The sequence below is a fragment of the Myripristis murdjan genome, chromosome 22 (assembly GCF_902150065.1).
Source record: "Myripristis murdjan chromosome 22, fMyrMur1.1, whole genome shotgun sequence".
NCBI classification, from domain to species: domain Eukaryota; kingdom Metazoa; phylum Chordata; class Actinopteri; order Holocentriformes; family Holocentridae; genus Myripristis; species Myripristis murdjan.
Genome location: NC_044001.1, coordinates 28,165,104 through 28,185,338, shown reverse-complemented (window position 1 = coordinate 28,185,338; position 20,235 = coordinate 28,165,104). Strand labels below are relative to the sequence as shown.

General features: G+C 40.3%; 1 protein-coding gene across 1 annotated transcript in view; it reads right to left on the bottom strand.

Moving 5' to 3' along the window:
* Positions 1–20,235, bottom strand: part of nrxn3a (neurexin 3a) — a 445,490-nt gene that overhangs the window by 409,812 nt on the left and 15,443 nt on the right. Inside the window, exons 3-5 of the mRNA XM_030044763.1 lie at positions 10,307–10,327; positions 8,667–8,693; positions 8,156–8,167 (exon numbers count right to left, since the gene is read on the bottom strand). Coding sequence (XP_029900623.1) covers positions 8,156–8,167; positions 8,667–8,693; positions 10,307–10,327 — 60 coding nt within the window. The remainder of the gene's footprint in view (positions 1–8,155; positions 8,168–8,666; positions 8,694–10,306; positions 10,328–20,235) is intronic.

Here is a 20,235-nt window from a genome sequence, read left to right as displayed (position 1 = left end):
GTGGTTGTGTGTGTAGTGGAGCTCCTGCTGCCACAGCCTCTGCTAATTCTCAGATGGGTTTGTTTGGTTTCAGTTTGGTTTAGTACTACCTGTTCATGCTTGCTTTTTGCTTCTTTTTGCTCTTAAGCAGCACGCTCCCCAGTGTGGGGATTCTTTTGGGTTTGTTAATTACATCAACGTGAAGAAGAAATAAACACTGGCATTCTCCAACTACCTCCAGCTACCCACCATGCCTCCATGTGTCTGTGTATGACCCTGATATTCATGCTTAAATGCCCCCTTTGCCTCAAACTGGCATTTTAAATGATGCTGGGCTGTTTGGGGCTTTAAACCCTTTCTTATGTTTATGTAGTAGCCACAGAAGTTGAATGGAGTACAGGATAATGTACTGTTTGCTGTGGCTATTCAGCTGAGTAATTAGTATGGTGACAAGTCAGGGGGTCGGTAAGGTGTGCCCACTTGCTTGAGAACTGTACACATTTATAATGCTGTGTAACCTAAAATCAAAAATTAGGCACAGTTAGGACAATGAAGGTTTGAATTTGTGTTTCTTGCTGTGTTAAGTGAGTGCTTAGGCAACACTTAAAACTAGACTGGGATCTGACATTAGTGACAAGGTATAAAAGCATTTCCTAACTCAAATGGCAAATGGACATTGGCTGAAATGCAAGATGTCCTCCTGCGACTTTGGTCCTGCTGCAAAACCTCTCACCTGAGAGAGTCAGCAACTTGCAGAAAGTCCACGTCACTGGAATCCAGCCCAGTGACGTGGCAGTGGTCCAGATAAAAATGACCATCCTGGTATGCTGATTTGAATGGGAAAGTCCATTCTAGTGTTGCAAAGGGGTGGAAAGTTTCCGGTAAATTTCCCGGAATTTTTGCTCTGGAATATTGGAAATTTTCAGAAGATTTTTGCTGTCACTTTTTTTTTTTTCAATTTTTCCAGGAAAATTCGGCTCGGGAATTTTGGGAATTTTTGTTTTTTTTCTTGTCATCAATTTGAATGAGGTTTTTAAAAAGTTTCCATGGAAATTTAAGCTTGGGAATTTTGGAAATTTTTGTTTTTTTTGTTGTTAACTTAAGGTGAATGGGGCAAAAAACAATAATCAATTAAATGAATGTCAACATCAATATCACCATTTTGGAAATGGAAACCCTAATCTCCTGAACTCAGGACTCACCTCTAACCCAAAGGCCACAATGCCAGCATACTGTAAAATCATCATGCCCCTAACCCAAGTGTGTGAAATAAAACTTAAGTATAAAACTTAAATATAAACAGTCAACTTTGCATTTTGGTGGAAACAAATATGTTGCATGATTCAATGCAAATTCAACTGTGCACCATGATTCACATATGCAAATAATTTCGAGCACATTTGATCATCATCAATCAGTAGCCTATACTCCACTAGGCTACAGCACTTCCACTGAGACAGACGATCACTACATCAGCATCACGATTCAATTTCCTGCATTTCTATGCATTTTAATGGGTAGTTTGAACCACTTCATATGCACACCTTAACAATAGTACTGCACACAGTCCTATGCCTGAATTAACACAGTTTGACTCAGCTAGGGAAAATTCCCGAAAATTCCCTGGAAATTCATTATAATGTAACATGTTTGCCTGCATATCTGCTTATAACAAACCAAAATGTTTATTTTGTATACATGTATATGACCGGGTGAATGCAGTGAACATAAATTCCCGAAAATTCCCCCCAAATTCCCGTTTATTCCCATTAATTCCCGAAAATTCCCCCCAAATTCCCGTTTATTCCCATTAATTCCCGTTAATTTCCAAAAAATTCCCATAGAAATTTTCCAACTTTGAAAATTCCGGGAATTTTGCAACACTAGTCCATTCTACTCCATTCAGGTTCAGTGGTAGTAGCCGTAGCCCTAACGCAGTGGTGACCTGGCTGTGGCCTTCAGTGCTGCTGCAGCCTCAGATCAGGGAACTCATATCAACAACAATAGAAAATAGAGAGGGGCGAAAACACAGCAAAGCCCCAGCTTACATGAGAGAGAAGTGTCGGGGTGGAAACTTGACCAACTGAGTAGTAGGAGTTTGGCACAAGAAATACAATCCCTGTCTCAAAGTGAAAAAATGTAAAATGTAGCTTTATGGCTTAACATGTCACAGCATTGTGTGTTGACGTTTCCCAAGTTCCTCTGTCTTACATGTGAAGCCAGTTGTGTGGCGTGTTGATGGCAGCTTATGGAGGTTTACCATCATCCCAGAATCTGGATAAATCCAACTTCCCACATGGAAAAATGCAAAAGGAGGCCAGGTCTGCATCATGGAGAGGACCTGAACGCTCTAAGTTTGCCAAAGCCACATATATGACACAACAAAATGGCCAAAATGGTCAACGGCAAACAAACTTTACCTCTGAGTGGATTTTTGAAATTGAAAACACATTCAGCTTGGCACTTAACATTAGTCAGTCTAACAACCAAGTCTTGTTAGTAAGTCATTTGCTGTGGGAAGTCAGTGTGTGGAAAGCTCCATAAGTGCACGTTTGTTACTTAAATGCTTGAAAAAGCCACTTAACTTAGCAAAAGGCTACCATAGTGGAAAAATGGCAAATAGGCACATATTATAGAATGAGGGTTGGGGGGGCAAGGAAAGGTAGAGGTGGAGAGAAAAACAGGAAAGGGCAAATAATTACTAAGTCAATGAGGAGGAAAAAATGAAGCAAAATAGGAGCAGAGAGAGCAGGGACAGTCAAGGGAGTGAATGAGATAAGAATTTGGGAGAGTGAGCAATAGAATATGAAAGTGGAGAGAAAGAGAGAGAGAGAAAGGAGAGTTTGAAAGAAAGACGACTAGAGGAGAAGAGCCCTCTGTCTCGGTTTGTGACAGTAAAATATGACTCCTCGACGGCGGAGACACAGTTTCCTATTATCCCCTTCTCTCTCTATCTACTTCCCTGCCACCACTGAGCCGCCATGCAAATAGAGCCAGAATGGAGGCTCTTGTCTGGCTAACGGGAGGCGACAAGGAGCCTGATGCCTAATAATGTCTGCCATCTCAGTAAGGGATTAGACACAGCAACCAGCAAGAGAGACAGGTGGTGAGAAGAGAGAGAAAGCTCCAGGAGCTCAGGCGAGCTTTGTTCTGTGAATGGGGGAATTCATTATAGGTGTATATAGAAGGCTCTGACCAATATGGATTGGAGCTGCTAATGTTTTGAGTCGGTACTTAAATTTGATTTGGAGGTCCAACACTGTACAAAACAATTTTTCCCTTGCTCCCTGCTGTAAGCAATTTGTCACTGTATCTATCAAATACAGCAAAATCTGAAATTCCTCCAATTTGTCGACAATACCCTGCATTTATAAATTACGTGCAATTAAGTGCAATTTGGTGTGGCACATGAACTTTATTTTCTTTGCTCTATGTGCATGCTCGTGTTGTGAGGAACACACATTCAGGCAGATCAAGATAATGCAATCATATACAAAATCAAGGTTGAGCCTAATTGCCTTAAAGGACCATACCAGTGATTTTGAATGTTTGGCCCATTTACCACCAGTTTACCCACACTCTACACTACAACCACATTGAGAATCATCCAGGGGTACTAAAGGCTTCACACCTCAAAATACTTTGATTTTCAAATTTTAATTTTTGGTTGAAACACCCACCTTGTCATGTTCTGTGTCTGCGGCTAACGAAGTCATCACCATTCATAAACCACAGAGCTACACTGTTCAAAACTGTTTTGTTTTGAAAGGTTTCCCTGAGGACTATAATCCAGCGGAGAGACCGTTTGACTCTTCAAGTCATCAGTGCTGCTGCTTTTAGGAAAACTAATGTGGACGACTTTATTACAGTGATGAAATACTGGTGTGAAGAAAGTGTAAGTAATTTCATTTACATATCGTAGTGGAATGAATGGAAACCAAAGGCTGGGTAAAACGTAAGAAAAATGATATTGGAGCTCTAAAATACAGCTGTTTGTTTTGGTAGAAGATTAGCAGAAATGTGTAGGATATACAACAATGAGATAGATATTAGGCTAAACATGCAAAACCATTGGTCTCTTAACTGGCCTTGTGTACTGTGAGTGTTTTTTTTGTTTTTGTTTTTTTTGCTGAAAAGTCATAGAAAATCCAAAAGGTCCACATAACATTACATATCAGTGACTTTAAAAAAACATGCAAACTACAGAATTCATTTTGACAATAGTAGCTATTTGTTAATGTGTTCAGCCAACAAAAAATTGCAAGTTAGAAAGATGCAAGTATATCCCCCAGCTGCTATTGTTTATGAAGAAATCAACAGCAAATATTAAAATGCATGATAAAATATTTTGGTGAAACCTGCATTACTTCTTCAAGATTTAATGAAGTCATTATCTTTCTGCTTCTGATGGAACACCATGAGCATGACGTGAAGACATGCGTTCACAACTGAACTGTAGCCTGTGTGAGTCACCATCGCTACAGTTTAGCATGGCATCATACTCTATGCAAATTTATTACCATAAAGTCTGGCTGGTAGAGTATAGCTGTGGAGCAACTTATGAACTCAATCATTTCCAAAATTCCCAAACATTTTTTTGGAATCCTAAACTATAAAAAAAGTGTTATCTATTTTGCCAAATCAACACAGCGGGGTTTAGGTCTACCATCTTACTTTGTAACGTACCATCGAGTTGTCACTGCCTCTTCAAAAACAAAAACTAATAGCATTAAAAAAGCAACACACACATACACACACACACACAACAATGGAGGGGTGAGAAAACCACCCCAAAAGGTAGAGGGGGTGTAAATGTATGTTTAAGTGTAAGTGGTAGGTGGTAGGTGGGACTATGGTAGTGTGACTGACAGGCCTGTCCTAAAAATAGAGCACATTTATCCTTGTGTGTCTCCCAGACCATCTACCTGTGACACCAACCATCTCTCATTCTGTCTGTTTCTTCCATTGTTCTGCCTTTCAATCTGTTTTTCCATGAGCATCTCTCCGGTGATCCGTCTATGTCTCGTTGCTCTGTTCCTCACCTCTACCTCGTCCTTGTCACCTCTCTGCTTTATTTTGAATTGTTTTTTCAGCCTCATTGGTACCTTAATGCCCTGCCCGTCTTACATTAGTGCACCATGCTCGGCATCACATCTTGTAGTGGCACATCTAAAATGTGTATATAACAGATTCCAGAAAGCAGCATTCCCAAACAGCTCTGGGGAATTTGGCGTCAGTAGTCGTTGATTACATTTTCTAGGACATGAATTTCATGTCCACATCACGCTCCTCCACCATGACCTGGTTTATGCAACAACGGCAACGACTGGACACATTCTCATGTGTTTGGCGTGTGGAAAGGTCAGCTAACAGTTAAGCTTATGCAAGAAAAATAACTTTGGTTTAGGTCATGGTTAGGTAACTGAATCCTTGTGAATCCAAGTGATTTTGAATATTTATCTGCATTTCACATTGCAACAAATCATGTTGCAAATTATGCAGGGGTTGTAAAGATTTCTCAAGGTATAAACAAAATTTTAAACAAATTTTTGGTTGAAACAATAGGACTATGTTTTGGCAGAGAGACGGTTTCACTCCACCCAATTTCAAGTCATCAAAACAAAACAGTGCTGCTGCTTTTAGGAAACTAGTGTGAAAGACTTTATTATAGTGATGGAATACTGGTGTGAAGAAAGTTTGAAGTCTCTGAAATTTTCATATTATCGTTATCATTGTCATGTCATAGTGGAGTAAATGGAAACCAGTGACTGGAGAAAAGGGAAGAAAAATGACATTGGAGCTCTAAAATATGACTGCTTGTTTTGGGAAAATGATTAGCAGTAGGGGAGAGGTAATTTGTGCCAAGGGGAAAGTGGTGCCACCCCTGTTATCTAGAAAACCATAGAAGAAGTTGGTCATGTGACCACATATTTTTGAAAAGGCATCCATTTCACTCATCCTGCAAAGAAGGGAGACACATGGCTTGAGAGGTAAGAACATTTCAGTTCAATAAACATCTTTTTGCCCTCCAAAGTAAAATTTCTATGATCAAGGTTTTTTGATTGCTGTGTTTGAACAATTATAAAAAAAACTTTGAAAACAGTTCACACAGGTTTTAGTACTTTAGTAAGCTGCACCATGAGTCTATACAGTTAGCATGATGTTAGCTCAAAACAGCTGGGGGATGCATTTTTTTTTTCAAAATGGTGGGCTTGGGGTAATTTGTGCCAAAGGGCCTGGGGTAATTTGTGCCAGTGGCACAACTTGTAATTATATACTATATATTACTTTATTGTATTTTATTGTTATTGTACATTGTCTTCTTACCTTTGATCACTAAAACTATTCAGATTCAGATTCAGATGATTTGCAGGTGCTCATTTTGGAATTTTTATTTTGTTCTGGGTATGTGTTCATGTGGCGCTGGGCCTCGTTATAGAAAAGTGGCCTGTGATCTTGTTAAAATAAGAAATAAATGTTAAATAAATAATTTTGTATTGAATTTGTTTTGCTTTTATATAGCATTATCATTTGTCAGATTAAAATGATTTGTTTTACTTCAATTATCAATGGCACAATTTACCCCAGTGTATTCTCTCTAATGGCACAATTTACCCCGCACCGGGGGCAAGTTGTGCCACAAAACCACTTTTTTTTCGAAAGCTATATTTCTCAAACAGTTTATATTAGATCCAAAGTGATTGTTCCCAGGGATGCACAACATCCTAAACTATATGTGCATATTTTAGTTGGAGGCATTACTGTAATCCTCTCGCTTTAAAGGCACTTTAAGTAAAAATTGGCACTATTTACTCCACTCTCCCCTATATACATTATGTAGATATTACATTAAACCTGCAGATTCAGTGGTATTGTCCTTTAAGGTTATGATCAGATACAGGTAACCAAATCTTTGGTTAAAATTTGGCAACTAATACAGTCTGGTTAACATTTGGGAAAGGATTTGATCAAGGTCAAATAAAAAACTTTAGCAAAAAGTTAAAGCTTCACTCAGTCACTTTCACTTCAAAGAGTCTTGTCGTGCACTGGAAACTGAGCCCAGTTCATCAGATTTGTAAATGTATCCACCCATCTGGCTCCATGATCTCCACCTGCTCACTTTCCACTGCTGTATTTCAGCGTTGCTGCTGGTCCACAATCCTTTTCTCTCAGTCTTTATGCACGGCGTGGATTTGCATTACAATACATCATGCTTATTTTCAGGAAATTTCACGAGACCAGGCTCAAATGTGTGTAGAGTATTCTGAAAAGAGAGACGGGATGCTGATCTCCAGTCAGGCCAGCTTTCAGATAACAACACCTCACAATGACATGATGGGAAAACTTCAAGTAAGGGCTCAGTTCTGCATTATATACACCAAGTGCCCACAGCTCCTCCTCTGAGGCTTTGCAGGATTATACCTAAAGCAATATTCTATTCAGCGATATCAAATGGACATATCAAATTCTACTTAGCATGATGAGGGGAATTTACTGGAAAGTGCATCACAATGTTTCTGCATGTTCTCTTTTCCACTGGAAATCCAGGAGTGTCCAATCCACACCTGACCTAAACGCTGTACAAAGGAATGAGCTTAAAATCCCACCATCACACCCAAGCCTGGATGAAAGCCCTAAACTGTGGCACAAGTTCATCCCCATGTGAATTAATCCAAAGTCTTAGGTGAGGGCATGCAAAATGTTCTGTAAAATCAATTGTAAGTAAAGGATTATGGTCAATTCTTTGTCGCTTGTTAGTTTCTGGTTCCCTCAGGAAGATGAAGACGTCTTGCTTGTGAAAACTGATCCTCAGTCAGTGCTTTGGATCACATCCTGAACTGAAATGGAGATTGGGAAACCGATCTCAAGACTGTGTCTCAGAACAATCCCTGCATACGGTACTTTGCTTCCAGCAGTTCACACACACACACACTAACCACACACAAAGCAACACACTCTTTTTTCCCACTCCCTCATTTAAGGTTGGCTTAATTACTCGCTTAATCCGAGCACCCTCGGTGGGACACCATTAGAGAAGAGACGCTGAGCACAGACAAGTAAACACATTAGAGCAACAAACAGACAAACACATTACACCGCATCGCTCTCAAACACTCACAGAGCAAGCGTCGCTTTTCATAGAGGTGGAAAAGGAGAGATTGCGAAAAAGCTGTACCTTTGCTTTTAGCTAGAGGAGCAGGAGGAGGCGAAGAGAGAACAGAAGGGGACCCGCGTTGGAGAGAGCCGAGAGAGGGAAGAAGAGAAGAAAAAAGTCAGCCAAAACAGCAAATCCAGCGAACACAAAGCACATCAATGTATAAGAATACATATCACGGTGGCAAACTCAATGTACAGTGGCAAAATGCAGTGCAACTGTAACACAAAATATGAGTTGTACATCACGGCACACTTCAAAAACACAACCACACCAGGCATTAGACCGTAATTCAGATTTAACTTAGAGTGTATTTTTTAGGCAAATACCTTTGAGAGTCACAACAAAAGACTTGTCACGTTTAAGTCCTCGATGTCATCAACAGTAAGATAATGATGATAACATCACACTGGAATAGCAATGTATGCACGATGATACATTTCTACACATTTCACACCAACAGCAAAGCACACACTACACTCGAAACACAAGAAACCATCACACAGAAGAAAAGAGTTAAAGAGAGGCATACCTTGTTCTGCCATCATGTGTGCAAGGCCTTGAGAGGATGACGAGGGGAATAAGAGAGAGAGAGAAAGAGAAAGGAAGCACTTCAGAAACCCTTAGTCTCCAATACTCTTTGGTATTGTGATGGCACATCTTTTTCCCAGGAGGGAAAGCATGGCATCAAAACACACTGACAGGTGCTACAAAGCTTCCCATGGCTGAGCAGAAAGCTTCCTCAGAAGAAACAGTAGCCTCATGGAGAAATGATATCCTTGAATTTGAGTGGACTGAGCACTAATCTAATGAATAAGTGCAACATAGTCATGGCATTATACATTATTTACAGAGGACTCATTAGGCCTTATTCTCAGAAATATGAAGGAGGTATTTGTTGAAAATGACAGGGTTCAAGTAAATACACAAATAATAAATGACGAGGCTTGAATGCAGGTTAATAAGCCCTTAAGCCCCTGGACTGAATACAAGTGAAGATCACAATGACAGTTACTCAGCTGATCTTTCATTAAGACGTTAAGGTCTACCAAGGTCTGCTGCCCCTACTACACCACCAGCTGATTTTAATCGTGCTAAATATTTGATATTTCACTTCCCACCTAGCTGTTACACAGGACACTCATGTCATTGTTACTTAGTGCTGGATACTGGCTGGATGCTCCCCAAAATGGCATGAAATGTTAATATATATATTTTTTAAATCAATCAATCAAGAGTAGAGCTATTTTCCTGTATGGTCTCAGCTCTCTGTGCTGCTCCTCACTTCCTCAGGGCTGGCAGGTGTCTGAAAGGAATGTGAAATGTGACAGCGAGTAGAGCAGGATGAGAAGAGGCAAGCCACAGCATTAGGCTACTTGCCAGCTATATTTTAGTAATTTGGAGAAAGTTATTGTTGTGGCTTTGAGGTTACCAGATCTTTCTGGATATTATGTTAGAAACCCTAATTTGAGCAACTAACTTTCATCCATGTGCACTCATTAATTATATATGCATTTCAGTTTTACAGAGTGATGTTTAACCTCCTTCAAGTGGACGAAGGTGGTTATTGTTTTTGTTTTACCAATTTCAATGGATTAAGGCAGTTATTTTTCAGAATGTGAGCTGGGGGGAAGTCCACCTCAATGGCAGGAGGCTAACAGTTAGCATTTGGAGCATCCAGCCAGTATCCAGCACTCAGTAACAATGAGAGGAAGAGGAACTTTCCTACAGAGCAACTGGAGGGGGAGTGAAATAATATCTTTTTTTTTTTTCAATAAGGGTGAGCTATCCCCTCAGTTTTAAAGGAAACCTTCACTCTGGGCAGAGAAACTGGGAATGCAACCCAGTTTATCTGAGTTGAAGGTAAATGTTTACACTGTGCTATTTCAATCTGGAAATATTTCCTGTTTCTGCTTGTGTCTCCTCCATGAAATCCCCTCTTGATGGGGAAAACTCACTTTTTTTGTAGTGAAACAAAATATTTGCATTTTAAAACGTGGCAATTTAACCAAATTTTGTATCCCAGAGTGGAACAGTGAATCCAATGGATCTTTCAGACTACCATTCAGCAAGATGGGTGGCTAGTTCAGCCGTAGCCTGCGCGTAAACATGCATGAAGTTACATGAATAATTCCTACAACTGATTTTTTTTCACCCTCCATTAAAACTCACCTGGCATATTGCTGTTGACCTCTGGAATAGAAGGAGACAGAAAAAAGAAGCAAACAAAGCCGCTGTTAGAAACACTCTTGGGACTTGCATGTACACAACCATGCAAACTGATTATACACTCGAGTCCATGCAGGGGGCTGGCACCGGGCACAGCCACATGCATGTCGGCAGTGAAGAGTTTAAACAGTGTCATTTGGTTTTAACCACACATTTGGTCCCCATCCCATAATGTGGAGAGGGCTTTATCCTGTGTGAAAAAAAAAATAATAATACAACATGTAACACATTTCAGAAGAGAAAGAAGCCTTTTCCATCCACAGTAAACCCTCCTGTGGAAAACACATTGGAAACACACACACTCCCAGTCTTTTCATTGTGTTTCAGTGCAGACACATTACTGTACCCCTTTTTATACCAGAATAAAAATATGCCATCCATCAGCAGATTCATCAATACTGATAGCTGGTCTGGGTCAGGGGGTTCTCAGCAAAATGAGGACTCGTTTAATTTCATTGTAATTAAATTCACCAGAAACTGTTAGCATGCAGAGAAGGAGGAATGAGGGGACGAGGGATCGTTTCAACATTTGTTTTCTGCTGCCCGGTTTAATCTCAGTGTTGTCAGTGTTGAAGCACTGCATCAAAACATTTGAACCCTCTGAAACCTGCACAAATTCACTCGATTTCATTCAAAAATATGGGGAAAGACACAACGATTAGTGAAAAAATTACCAGGGGCATTATTGAGGAAGAAAGAAAGAAAGAAAGAAAGAAAGAAAGAAATGGCAATAGAGAAAATACAAGAAAATTTCCAGACAAATAACAAAAAAATACCAAGGAGTTAGAGAAAAAAAAAAACAAAAAAACACTTGAAAATTAGCTGACAGTCATTTTAAATACAAGAAAACTCTGATTCTAATTATTAATATGCTATATTTCAAGGCCAGATTTGTGATGCTGGATTGACATCAGTTGTGCTTAAATGCTTGTGAAAGGTGTTTGAACACAGCAAACCCAAATATCTCTTGATACAAATGGAAAAAAAAAATTCAAATGGGGGTCCTCGGCTTATTGCAAGTCAACTTGGGGGTCCGGGTACATGAAGAAGTTTGAAAGCCTCTGTGGTGATGCATGTAGAACGACACAGAACGGTTAAAAAACACGACTTTGATGCGACAGTAAAAATGACTTGCGACCCACACGTGAAAGTGCAGCACACAAAGCGTGCATCGTTAGAGTGACGGCTGTTTGTGATTATTGAAAAAAAAAAAAAATTAGCCGTATTTAGCCAGTCTAGTTGTTTAAATGAAGTGGTGGGAAAATTAAGTTCAACGTAATTGACTTGAGATCCATTAAATGTTCTTAGCAGGGAATAATTGGGCATGTATTGGATATTAATGTGAGCGCAGGCAGATGGAAGTCAATCAGATATGCATGAGGTATTAATTCAGTTTAAAACGAGGACTTGTGTCAGATGTGCTCTAACATGGAATGAGTTGGTCAAACGGTCATCTGGGAGAGGTAGTGTGCGAGTGTATGTGTGTGTGTGTGTGTGCGTGCATTTAATCTTCTCTAATCTTTTTTTTTTCTTTCAGCAGCGGCCCTCTTGTGCTGGCATTTGAGTGTAGAGTTCAACGCAATGGAAATCTCAAATAAATCAACTGATTCAAAAAGGACCCAGGGGAGCCAAGGCTTTAGCGAGATTAGCCCCAAGTGCGTGCATGTATGCGCGCGTGTGTGTGTGTGTGTGTGTGTGTGTGTGTGCGTGGGTACACGTGTGTTTGCATGCATTCATGTGAATATAATGGCAGGAGCATAGGCCGTGTGTGTGTGTGTGTGTGTGTATGAATGATGAAGAGACAGAGACAAAAAAAGAGAAAGACAAAGAAACAGAGAGAGGCGTAGGGAGGATGTGTGTTTGAATCAGCTGCTCTGTGCATGTGTGTGTGTGTGTGTGTGTGTTTACACTGTACACTTATGCTTATAAGCACACACATGAACCCGGTGTCATTCTAATACTCATGAGAGTTAATATCCTCAGACCATTTTTTTTAACATCCATCTTTTTTCTTTCATTGAGATATTTAGTAGCCATTTTATTATTCATCAGGCTCATAATCTTCCCATGGATCAAATATGCAGCGTGTGAAGAGGACGAGAGAGACGCTCTTTCTCAAAGGCGGTATCAAGGCGCTCGAGAAACTCACACTCTGATGGCGTTGGGATTTTTTATTAAATGTGGCAATTCTTGCGGTGGTCCAGGTACTCTGATAACCTCGACACCTGAAGTAATGAATCAGCATAAAATAGCTGCCAATGACAAAGAAAATGAAAAAGGTCAAACAACGATCTGATGTGTTCAATTAATTTTGAGGCATGAATTACCATAAACATTAGACTGTTGCTGAGAAAAATGGCAGCATCAAGTCATCTTTACACTCCATGGTTACTCTGTTTCAGGCATAGGCAGAGTTTGAAATTTGCGCTGGGGGGGCAAACATTTTTTTTTTAATTATTATTTTATTTATTACAATACCAAACATAATGTAATTCGGATTTATTTCTGAAAATAATCTTATTTTATTGCATTGCTTAAATGTTTATAGATATGTATACAGGAAAAAAAAATATTGGACCTATTTTTGACTCAATGTAGTGACACATTTCAGACGCTAGGGGGGGCAATGCCCCCCTTGCCCCCCTGCAAACTCCGCCTATGCCTTCAGGGTCTAAGTCCTAAGCCATATTGAAAAACAAACAAAAAAACCCCGAAAAAAACATGTTTGATCAGTTTACTATGATGACATATTAGCTTGAGTTTTTCTCATAAAATTGTGAGTTTTTTCTCATACTTTTTTTCCTCACGATATGGTCCCCACCCCCTCCACCAGCTCCATTTCCCCCCTGCAGTGGCTCAAATATGCTATCATAGTTGACTAATGTACAACACGATGATTTCACCTCTGTATTTCCACTAGAGCATATTGTTCTCTCTGTACACGGAAATGATCGAGATGGCTAATTGGTCCAAGTGGTCCGAGGCACCAGGTTGCTGGTCTCCCAGTGGAGGTGTGGGCTAAATGCAGCTTCAAACAGGCACTTGTGATGCTTGTTTCGTTTCCTTACAATTCCAGTCAGGAATTTTCTTAAGTGAATGCATCATGCTACCATACAGTAGCCCACAATTTGGCACCAGAACAACCAAACACACTTCCATAAACAACTCGATGTCTAATGAACAATTCCACATTCCACCTACAGGAGCTTTTCTGATTCCCATTCTAAATCCATAGGCATTAATATGGAGTTGGTCCCCCTTTGCAGCTACAACAGCTAGCTGCAAAGTGTGTCCGTGGGAATTTTTGGCCATCAGACATCAGCCCACCAGATAGAGAAGCGTGATTGGTCGCTCCACAGAACACATTTCCACTGCTCCAGACCGCTGCATCCGATGCTTGACGTTGGTGATGTGAGGCTTGCATGCGGCTGCTCGGCCATGAAGCTCCCGGCGCTCAGTTTCTGTGCTGATGTTGATGCCAGAGGAGGTTTGGAGCTCTGCAGGTATTGAGTCAGCAGAGCGTCGGACACTTTTACGCACTATGTGTCTCTGTAACTCTGTAACTTTACGTGGTCTGCCCCCTGGTGGCTGATTGCTGTGGTTCCAAAACGCTTCCACTTTGCAATAATCCCACTTCCAGCTGATGGTGGAATATCTAGGAGTGAAAAAACTTCAGCAGCTGACTTGTTGCAGCGGTAGCATCCTATTACATTACTATTACAGCAGCATGCTGGAGTTCAGTGAGCTCTTTAGAACGAGCCATTCTTTCACTAATGTTTGTAAAGGCAGACTGCATGGCTAGCTGCTGGATTTTATACACCTGTGGCAATGGGACTGAATGAAACACCTGAATTCAGTGATTTAGAGGTTTGGCTCAATACTAGTCCATATAGTGTATTATTAAATGCATCAACTTAAAGGAAACACTGGCCTTGAATACTCTGCCAATATGTTTTTAAGGCTCTGATTAAGGCTGACAGCCAAAATGCATCAGCATGTGTTGGCTACTACAATGTTTACATTTGTTGTAATAAAGACCTAAAGAATGGAGACCTGAAGTGTCATTTATTTTTGGAGTGCTGTCCCTCTCTGCTGACTGAGACTACTTTGTGCTTCAGGCTGAGCACCTACTCCTAAAAACACTGAGAGGCGCACCTGCCCCCAGTGTGTTTTCAAAGCTATCACAGCTAACCACTGAGATATAGAGCTCATCAATGTGACAGTGCTAACCACCGGGACCAGGCTAACTTCTGGGATAGGGCTTATCACTGGGATTGAGCGAACAGCTGCAAGAGAGTCTTCATCTTTCAATTCCCTGTCACTCCAGTTTGGCTCTCTGTCTGCTCCATCATTTGAAGCTCAGCATTTTTCTCTCTCTTCCTCATGATCACTTGTTGTCTCTCTCCCTCCCTCGTGTTCTGCTCGCTCCCTTTATTTCTCTCTCTATCCTGACCTACTTCCTTTGACAATTTACTTCCACTGTATTGTGCCTCTGTTTCTGTCATAAGATAAGACAGAGAGAGAGAGAGAGAGAGAGAGAGAGAGAGAGAGAGAGACGCATGCACAGACATTTAGTACCAGTCAACCAGCCAATGACATACGAGCAAATGCACACACACACACACACGCACAGACGCACACTCACAATACCCTTTGGCAGGCTTTCCAGCATTTACCCTAATACAGTTACTGTATCCTAAAAGAGTTATTAAACATTTTTTTTCTGCATTGTGAGCATAACAAATACGTACCCTCCAGATCTGCCTCTCATACAAATTCATCCTCTAGGAAATCCAAACATCTCAAAACAGATCAATATCCTCGCCGAGGCGACTCGCTAGGGCTTATTTATTTATTTACTTAAACTTATTTATTCATCATTGGACACATAATCTCGGCAAGAGTATAACTCTCTCTTTTTAATTCAATACCCAAAAGGTGAAGTGAGGATACGGGGGGGAGTATGCACAGTGGATTACTTCTGGGATGATTCAGAGGGACGGAGTATTGGATAAAGTGGGAGAACGGGAGGGATTAATGAGGTATTTCAAATTCTGAATTCTTCCATTATTGCTGGCTTAACTGATTGCATTCTGCATGTTAACATGGAAAGTAAACAGACACACGGAAGGTAAACACGCATGCACGCACATGCACGCACGCACACGCACGCACACACCATTCCCACAGGATGACAGATTGAGTCATTACAATACCGACTGCTTTATTATTGTTTTTATCATCATCTCTTCACAACAGCCATAATCCTCTTGCCGACAGAATTCACCACTAGCAATGTTTGCACATCAATGTGAGCATAAGGGCGGCAGTGGCAACAGCTAGTGAGGGCCAGTAGAGCCATCTGCTCATGTCGGGGTGTCAGGTTGCCGCCGGCCCACAGCTGGTAGCCCACTGGCTGGACCGTGCCAAAACAGAGCCGGAGCCAAGGAGACAGAGAGCTGCAGAGCAAGTGAGCAGTTTTATGATCTCTTCCAAAAACATGTCAAAAAGTCAGTGAACATTAGGAAGAAAAAAAAAAAAAGATTACATGAAAATTACCACAAAATTAGAAGAAAAAAAAACGATTTATTAAAAATTAAAAATACATAATTATTAAAACACATTTAAATATTCTTTGATACATTTTTAGATATTTCTAGCAGTTAATAAAAAAAACAAAAATATAATAAATACATAAAAAAATTTAAATGTGTCTTTTTAATGATTATTTTTACATCAGAGGCCTGTAGAACCCTGCAGTGAAACCTGCCTCACCTCGTCTCACACACCAAGAACTTTATTAGTCATTCAATACAATTCCAGTAGTGAGTTTTACTATTCCATAACTTTGGTCCACCCTGAAGAATCACAAATCCATATTTACATGTTTTCATCACATTGCAAGTATTGTGGAAAAGCACCAGAACTGATGAGTGATTTAACAGCCTGAGAAGTCCTGCCAAAATTCACCTGCTGCACACCTAGTACACCTTATTACATGTTATTTGGTATTATATAGCAGCTCTCCAGCTTTGAGATTCTGTCTCTCATCCAAATCAGGGTGTGACTGTCATATAATGATTTTATTTTAAATTCTAAGGTGTCACGTATAATTAGACGTGAATGGTTACAGCCTTGTTCACTGCCGTCCCTTAGGCAGCCTTATCGGAGTCTTTATCACTGGCTTTCCTTTAGGTCATCAATTCTACTTATCACACACTGCAGTTCTGTTACTTTCCCTTTCTCCCTGACTTGATTAATCATTAATTAAAGAGAGCAAGAGAGCACAATCTTGTTTGCACTAGTCTTAATCAGATGCTGATTAGCTGTCTAAGGTGTAAACCAGAGTAGCTCACACAGTGCTGGATGCTGGCTGGATGCTCCAAATGCTAACTGTTAGCCTCCTGCCACTGAGCTGGGCTTCCCCCCAGCTAACACTCTGAAAAATGACCACCTTAATCCACTCAAAGAAGGTTTAACATCCCTTTATATCACACCCTCAGTGTCGCTGTCAGATTTTCTTTTTCCTGTTACAGACATTCAGAGAGATCCGGTAACCTCAGCACTTCCTATATCACTCCACACCAGAGGAGCAGCAGCCACCACAGAGAAGGAGATTATTTAAGTTTGCAATCATTTGTCTTCTGCTGGATGTAAAAATAACTTTCTCCAAAGTAGTAAAAGATAGCTGGCAAGTAATATTGTGGCTAGCTTCTTATTTTCCTCCACTCTCCTTGATTACATGTTTCACAAAGCTGGCAGGCCTATTTACATACACAGTATTTAAAAATGAACATGAAAACACAAGAATTATGACGACAGTCGTAACAAAACTGAGGATGTGACATTAAGTGTTAAAAATGTTAAAATTTCTTTGAGTGGTTTAAGGCAGTTAATTTGAGGAATGTTAGCTGGGGGGAAGTCCACCTCAATGGCAGGAGGCTAACAGTTAGCATTTGGAGCATCCAGCCAGTATCCAGCACTCAGTAACAATGAGAGGAAGAGAGCACCACTACTGTCCTACAGAACAGCTAGGGGTCAAAAGGGGTGAACTATCCCTTTAAGGGTGTCTGGCATCTGCAATGTCATGGTTAAAACTTGTAGCATTAATAGCTGTAATTCCTGTAAGAGTCTTGTTACACAAGCAGCCATAAGAGTCTTTATTAGGTATACATCGTCACCATCCACTTTTACCAGCTCACTGATGGAGGACAGGAGGAATGCAACATTTTAGCTGTAATGGCTAAAAAAAAAATCTCAAGCCAATAAGCAAATGACAAAGCACTATTATTATTATTATTGTAGTGTATTACATTGTGATATGTTACCTCTGCACGAGGTGTTTCTGTTCAGTGTCTATGACTTAGCTCACTCCTCCTGTAGGTGTTCCACTTCCTTAGTCAGTGACAGGAGGAGATAAAAGTCATAAATTACTTGATGCTGCTTTAAGTCATCCACATCTCCCGTTCCACCCCTGCACAAACATATATTTAGTCAAAATTGTCTTTACGGATTGTGAGCTTGGAATCCCAGGGTTTATCTGACTTTTTTAAATTGAATCATCTACATAATAATGCTCTTTGAATATTACTTTATGCTTATGTGGGGGTTATTTTTAGAGAGCCTTTTGAGGTCAATGAGCCATTTAAACCTTTGAAATCTGAGCAGATCAGCTTCATTTGATTTCCTTCAAAAACATGGGGAACAGGCAATGAGCAACTTAACAAGAAAAGCCCCCCAGAATTAGACATTTTCCTAGTTTTTATATATACTGTATACATACTTTAACTAATTTCTTGCAGATTTTCAGGAAATTTCCTTGCTTAGTTGCTCATTGTGTATTTCCCATATTTTTGAGAGGAATCAAGCCAATTTGCTCAGGTTTCAAAAGGATAAATACTTGTGAAAAATGCCTTTCATAAGAATTTAAACAAGGAACCTGACATCAATCCAGGTTTCAAAGGGTTAAACGCATAAAATAAAGAAAGGTTTGCAAGCTGGTATGACGAATTTTGGATGTTCTCAGAATCCAATTCAAGTTCATGAGATGTGCCTTATAATGTACACTCACTGTCATATGTTCAAATCTTCCTGCCTGACCTCCAGTTGTGTCACATTTCTCCCCGTCTTTGTCTGCTTCCCTCTCCACTGTATGCCACTTAAAATTGGACACACTCGTTCCAGGCCGTCCACACACACACCTCAGCCAGCCTCATTAGGCTGGGTTATTTATCTCTTTACAATCGTCCATCCAAATTCTCACAGGGCTGCTTGCACTGCCCTATCAGTGCCTTGCAGGAGGCAGCCAGGCAGACAAGCCAGAAAGGGAAAGCCAGACATAAATCAACATCGGGAAAGGGTCCCAATGTAGAGGCTGTAAATCAAGGAGGGGAAAAAGCGGCATCGTTGGCCTACAAGGGCCACTATGGCCCTCACGTCGGTGCTTCACTCGGCCACGCTTCACAGACCTGCAGGAGCTGGGGGAGGTGTGTGCGGGGGGATGGGGTGTGGGTGTGGAGGGTTAATCGATGATATTTGGTTGGGGGAGGGAGGGAAAACAGAAATAGGGGAAGTATAATCCTTTCCTTGCTGGTTTTATGTACATTTATATAGATATACATAGATATACATATATACGTAGAGAGAGAGAGAGGAGAGAGAGAGAGAGTGAGAGAGAGAGCTGAGTGTAAATATGCAAATAAACTATATATAAAATTGTTATTAAGGTGATATAGAACACTCAGGGCATGGCTTTACTGTCACCAGAACACATGCATTTGATTTTTCATGAATTGTATAAAAAAAAGCAACTATTTTTGCAATTCTTGCCTTCTCCCACAATTTCTTTGCACATAAAACCCCAAAACATTTCAAAAGGCATCACATTTTTTTTAGAGCACCTCCACTGAAAGACCAAGCATTTTAAACCTCAAAAACCCCTAATAAATCCTATAGGTTTTTCATAGGATTTTTTTTTTTTTTTTTTACAGCACTGCATTATATTTGGTGATGTCATGATAAAACACAGCCTCCTATATATTTTACATTTTTCAACAGCCAGTCCCCATGCTATTGTAATGTGTCTGCACTGAAAAAAAAAAAAAAAAAATACAACCAGAACACAGGAATTCACACACAGTCACTTATACACCATGAGCTCACCTTGTCGATTGAATGGCACCCATTCAATCAGTGACGCATAAGTGAATCAGCTCTGCTCCCATCACGACACAGACAGGAAGAGGAACCCCCCCCCCCCCCCTCAACACACGCACACTCACACACACGCACACACACACACACACACGCACACCTCCTTTTACACCGGGAGAGATAGATTAAAAAAAAAAAAAACGTAATCTTTAAATTCCAGATTCTCTGCTCCTTTGTCTGTCTGCTGGGGATTTGGCATCCGCCCAAATAGGATGTAAATTCCACATTTGTATGAGGTTAAAAAGAGAGCTTGAAAAGTCAAACAGGAAGGGAAAAGAGCATAACAAATACCTAAAAAAACACCGTCTGATCTGAATTAATTCATGGATAAAAGAGTCCGGCGGTTGAGTTTTACTTTCTCATCTAAGTGTTATTGATCATCTTATAAAAAGTCTTTGGTTGCTAGAATACACCAGTTTCGAAATACCTGATTAAAAACTGCATTGATGATGGTTAATTAGACAAAGCACAAGACAAGCGTGTTGATGGGAGGCAGAAAAAAGCAAAGGTGCCGGCATCCATTTCATGCATCTACAGATCACATGTTCACCAATTACTGCAACAAAACACATTTTCACTAAGATTTATCAAATGCAAGAAAATCAGAGTTCACTATTATAAAGCAAATAAAAGTGCCTTGCATTTGCCCTCGAGTGAAG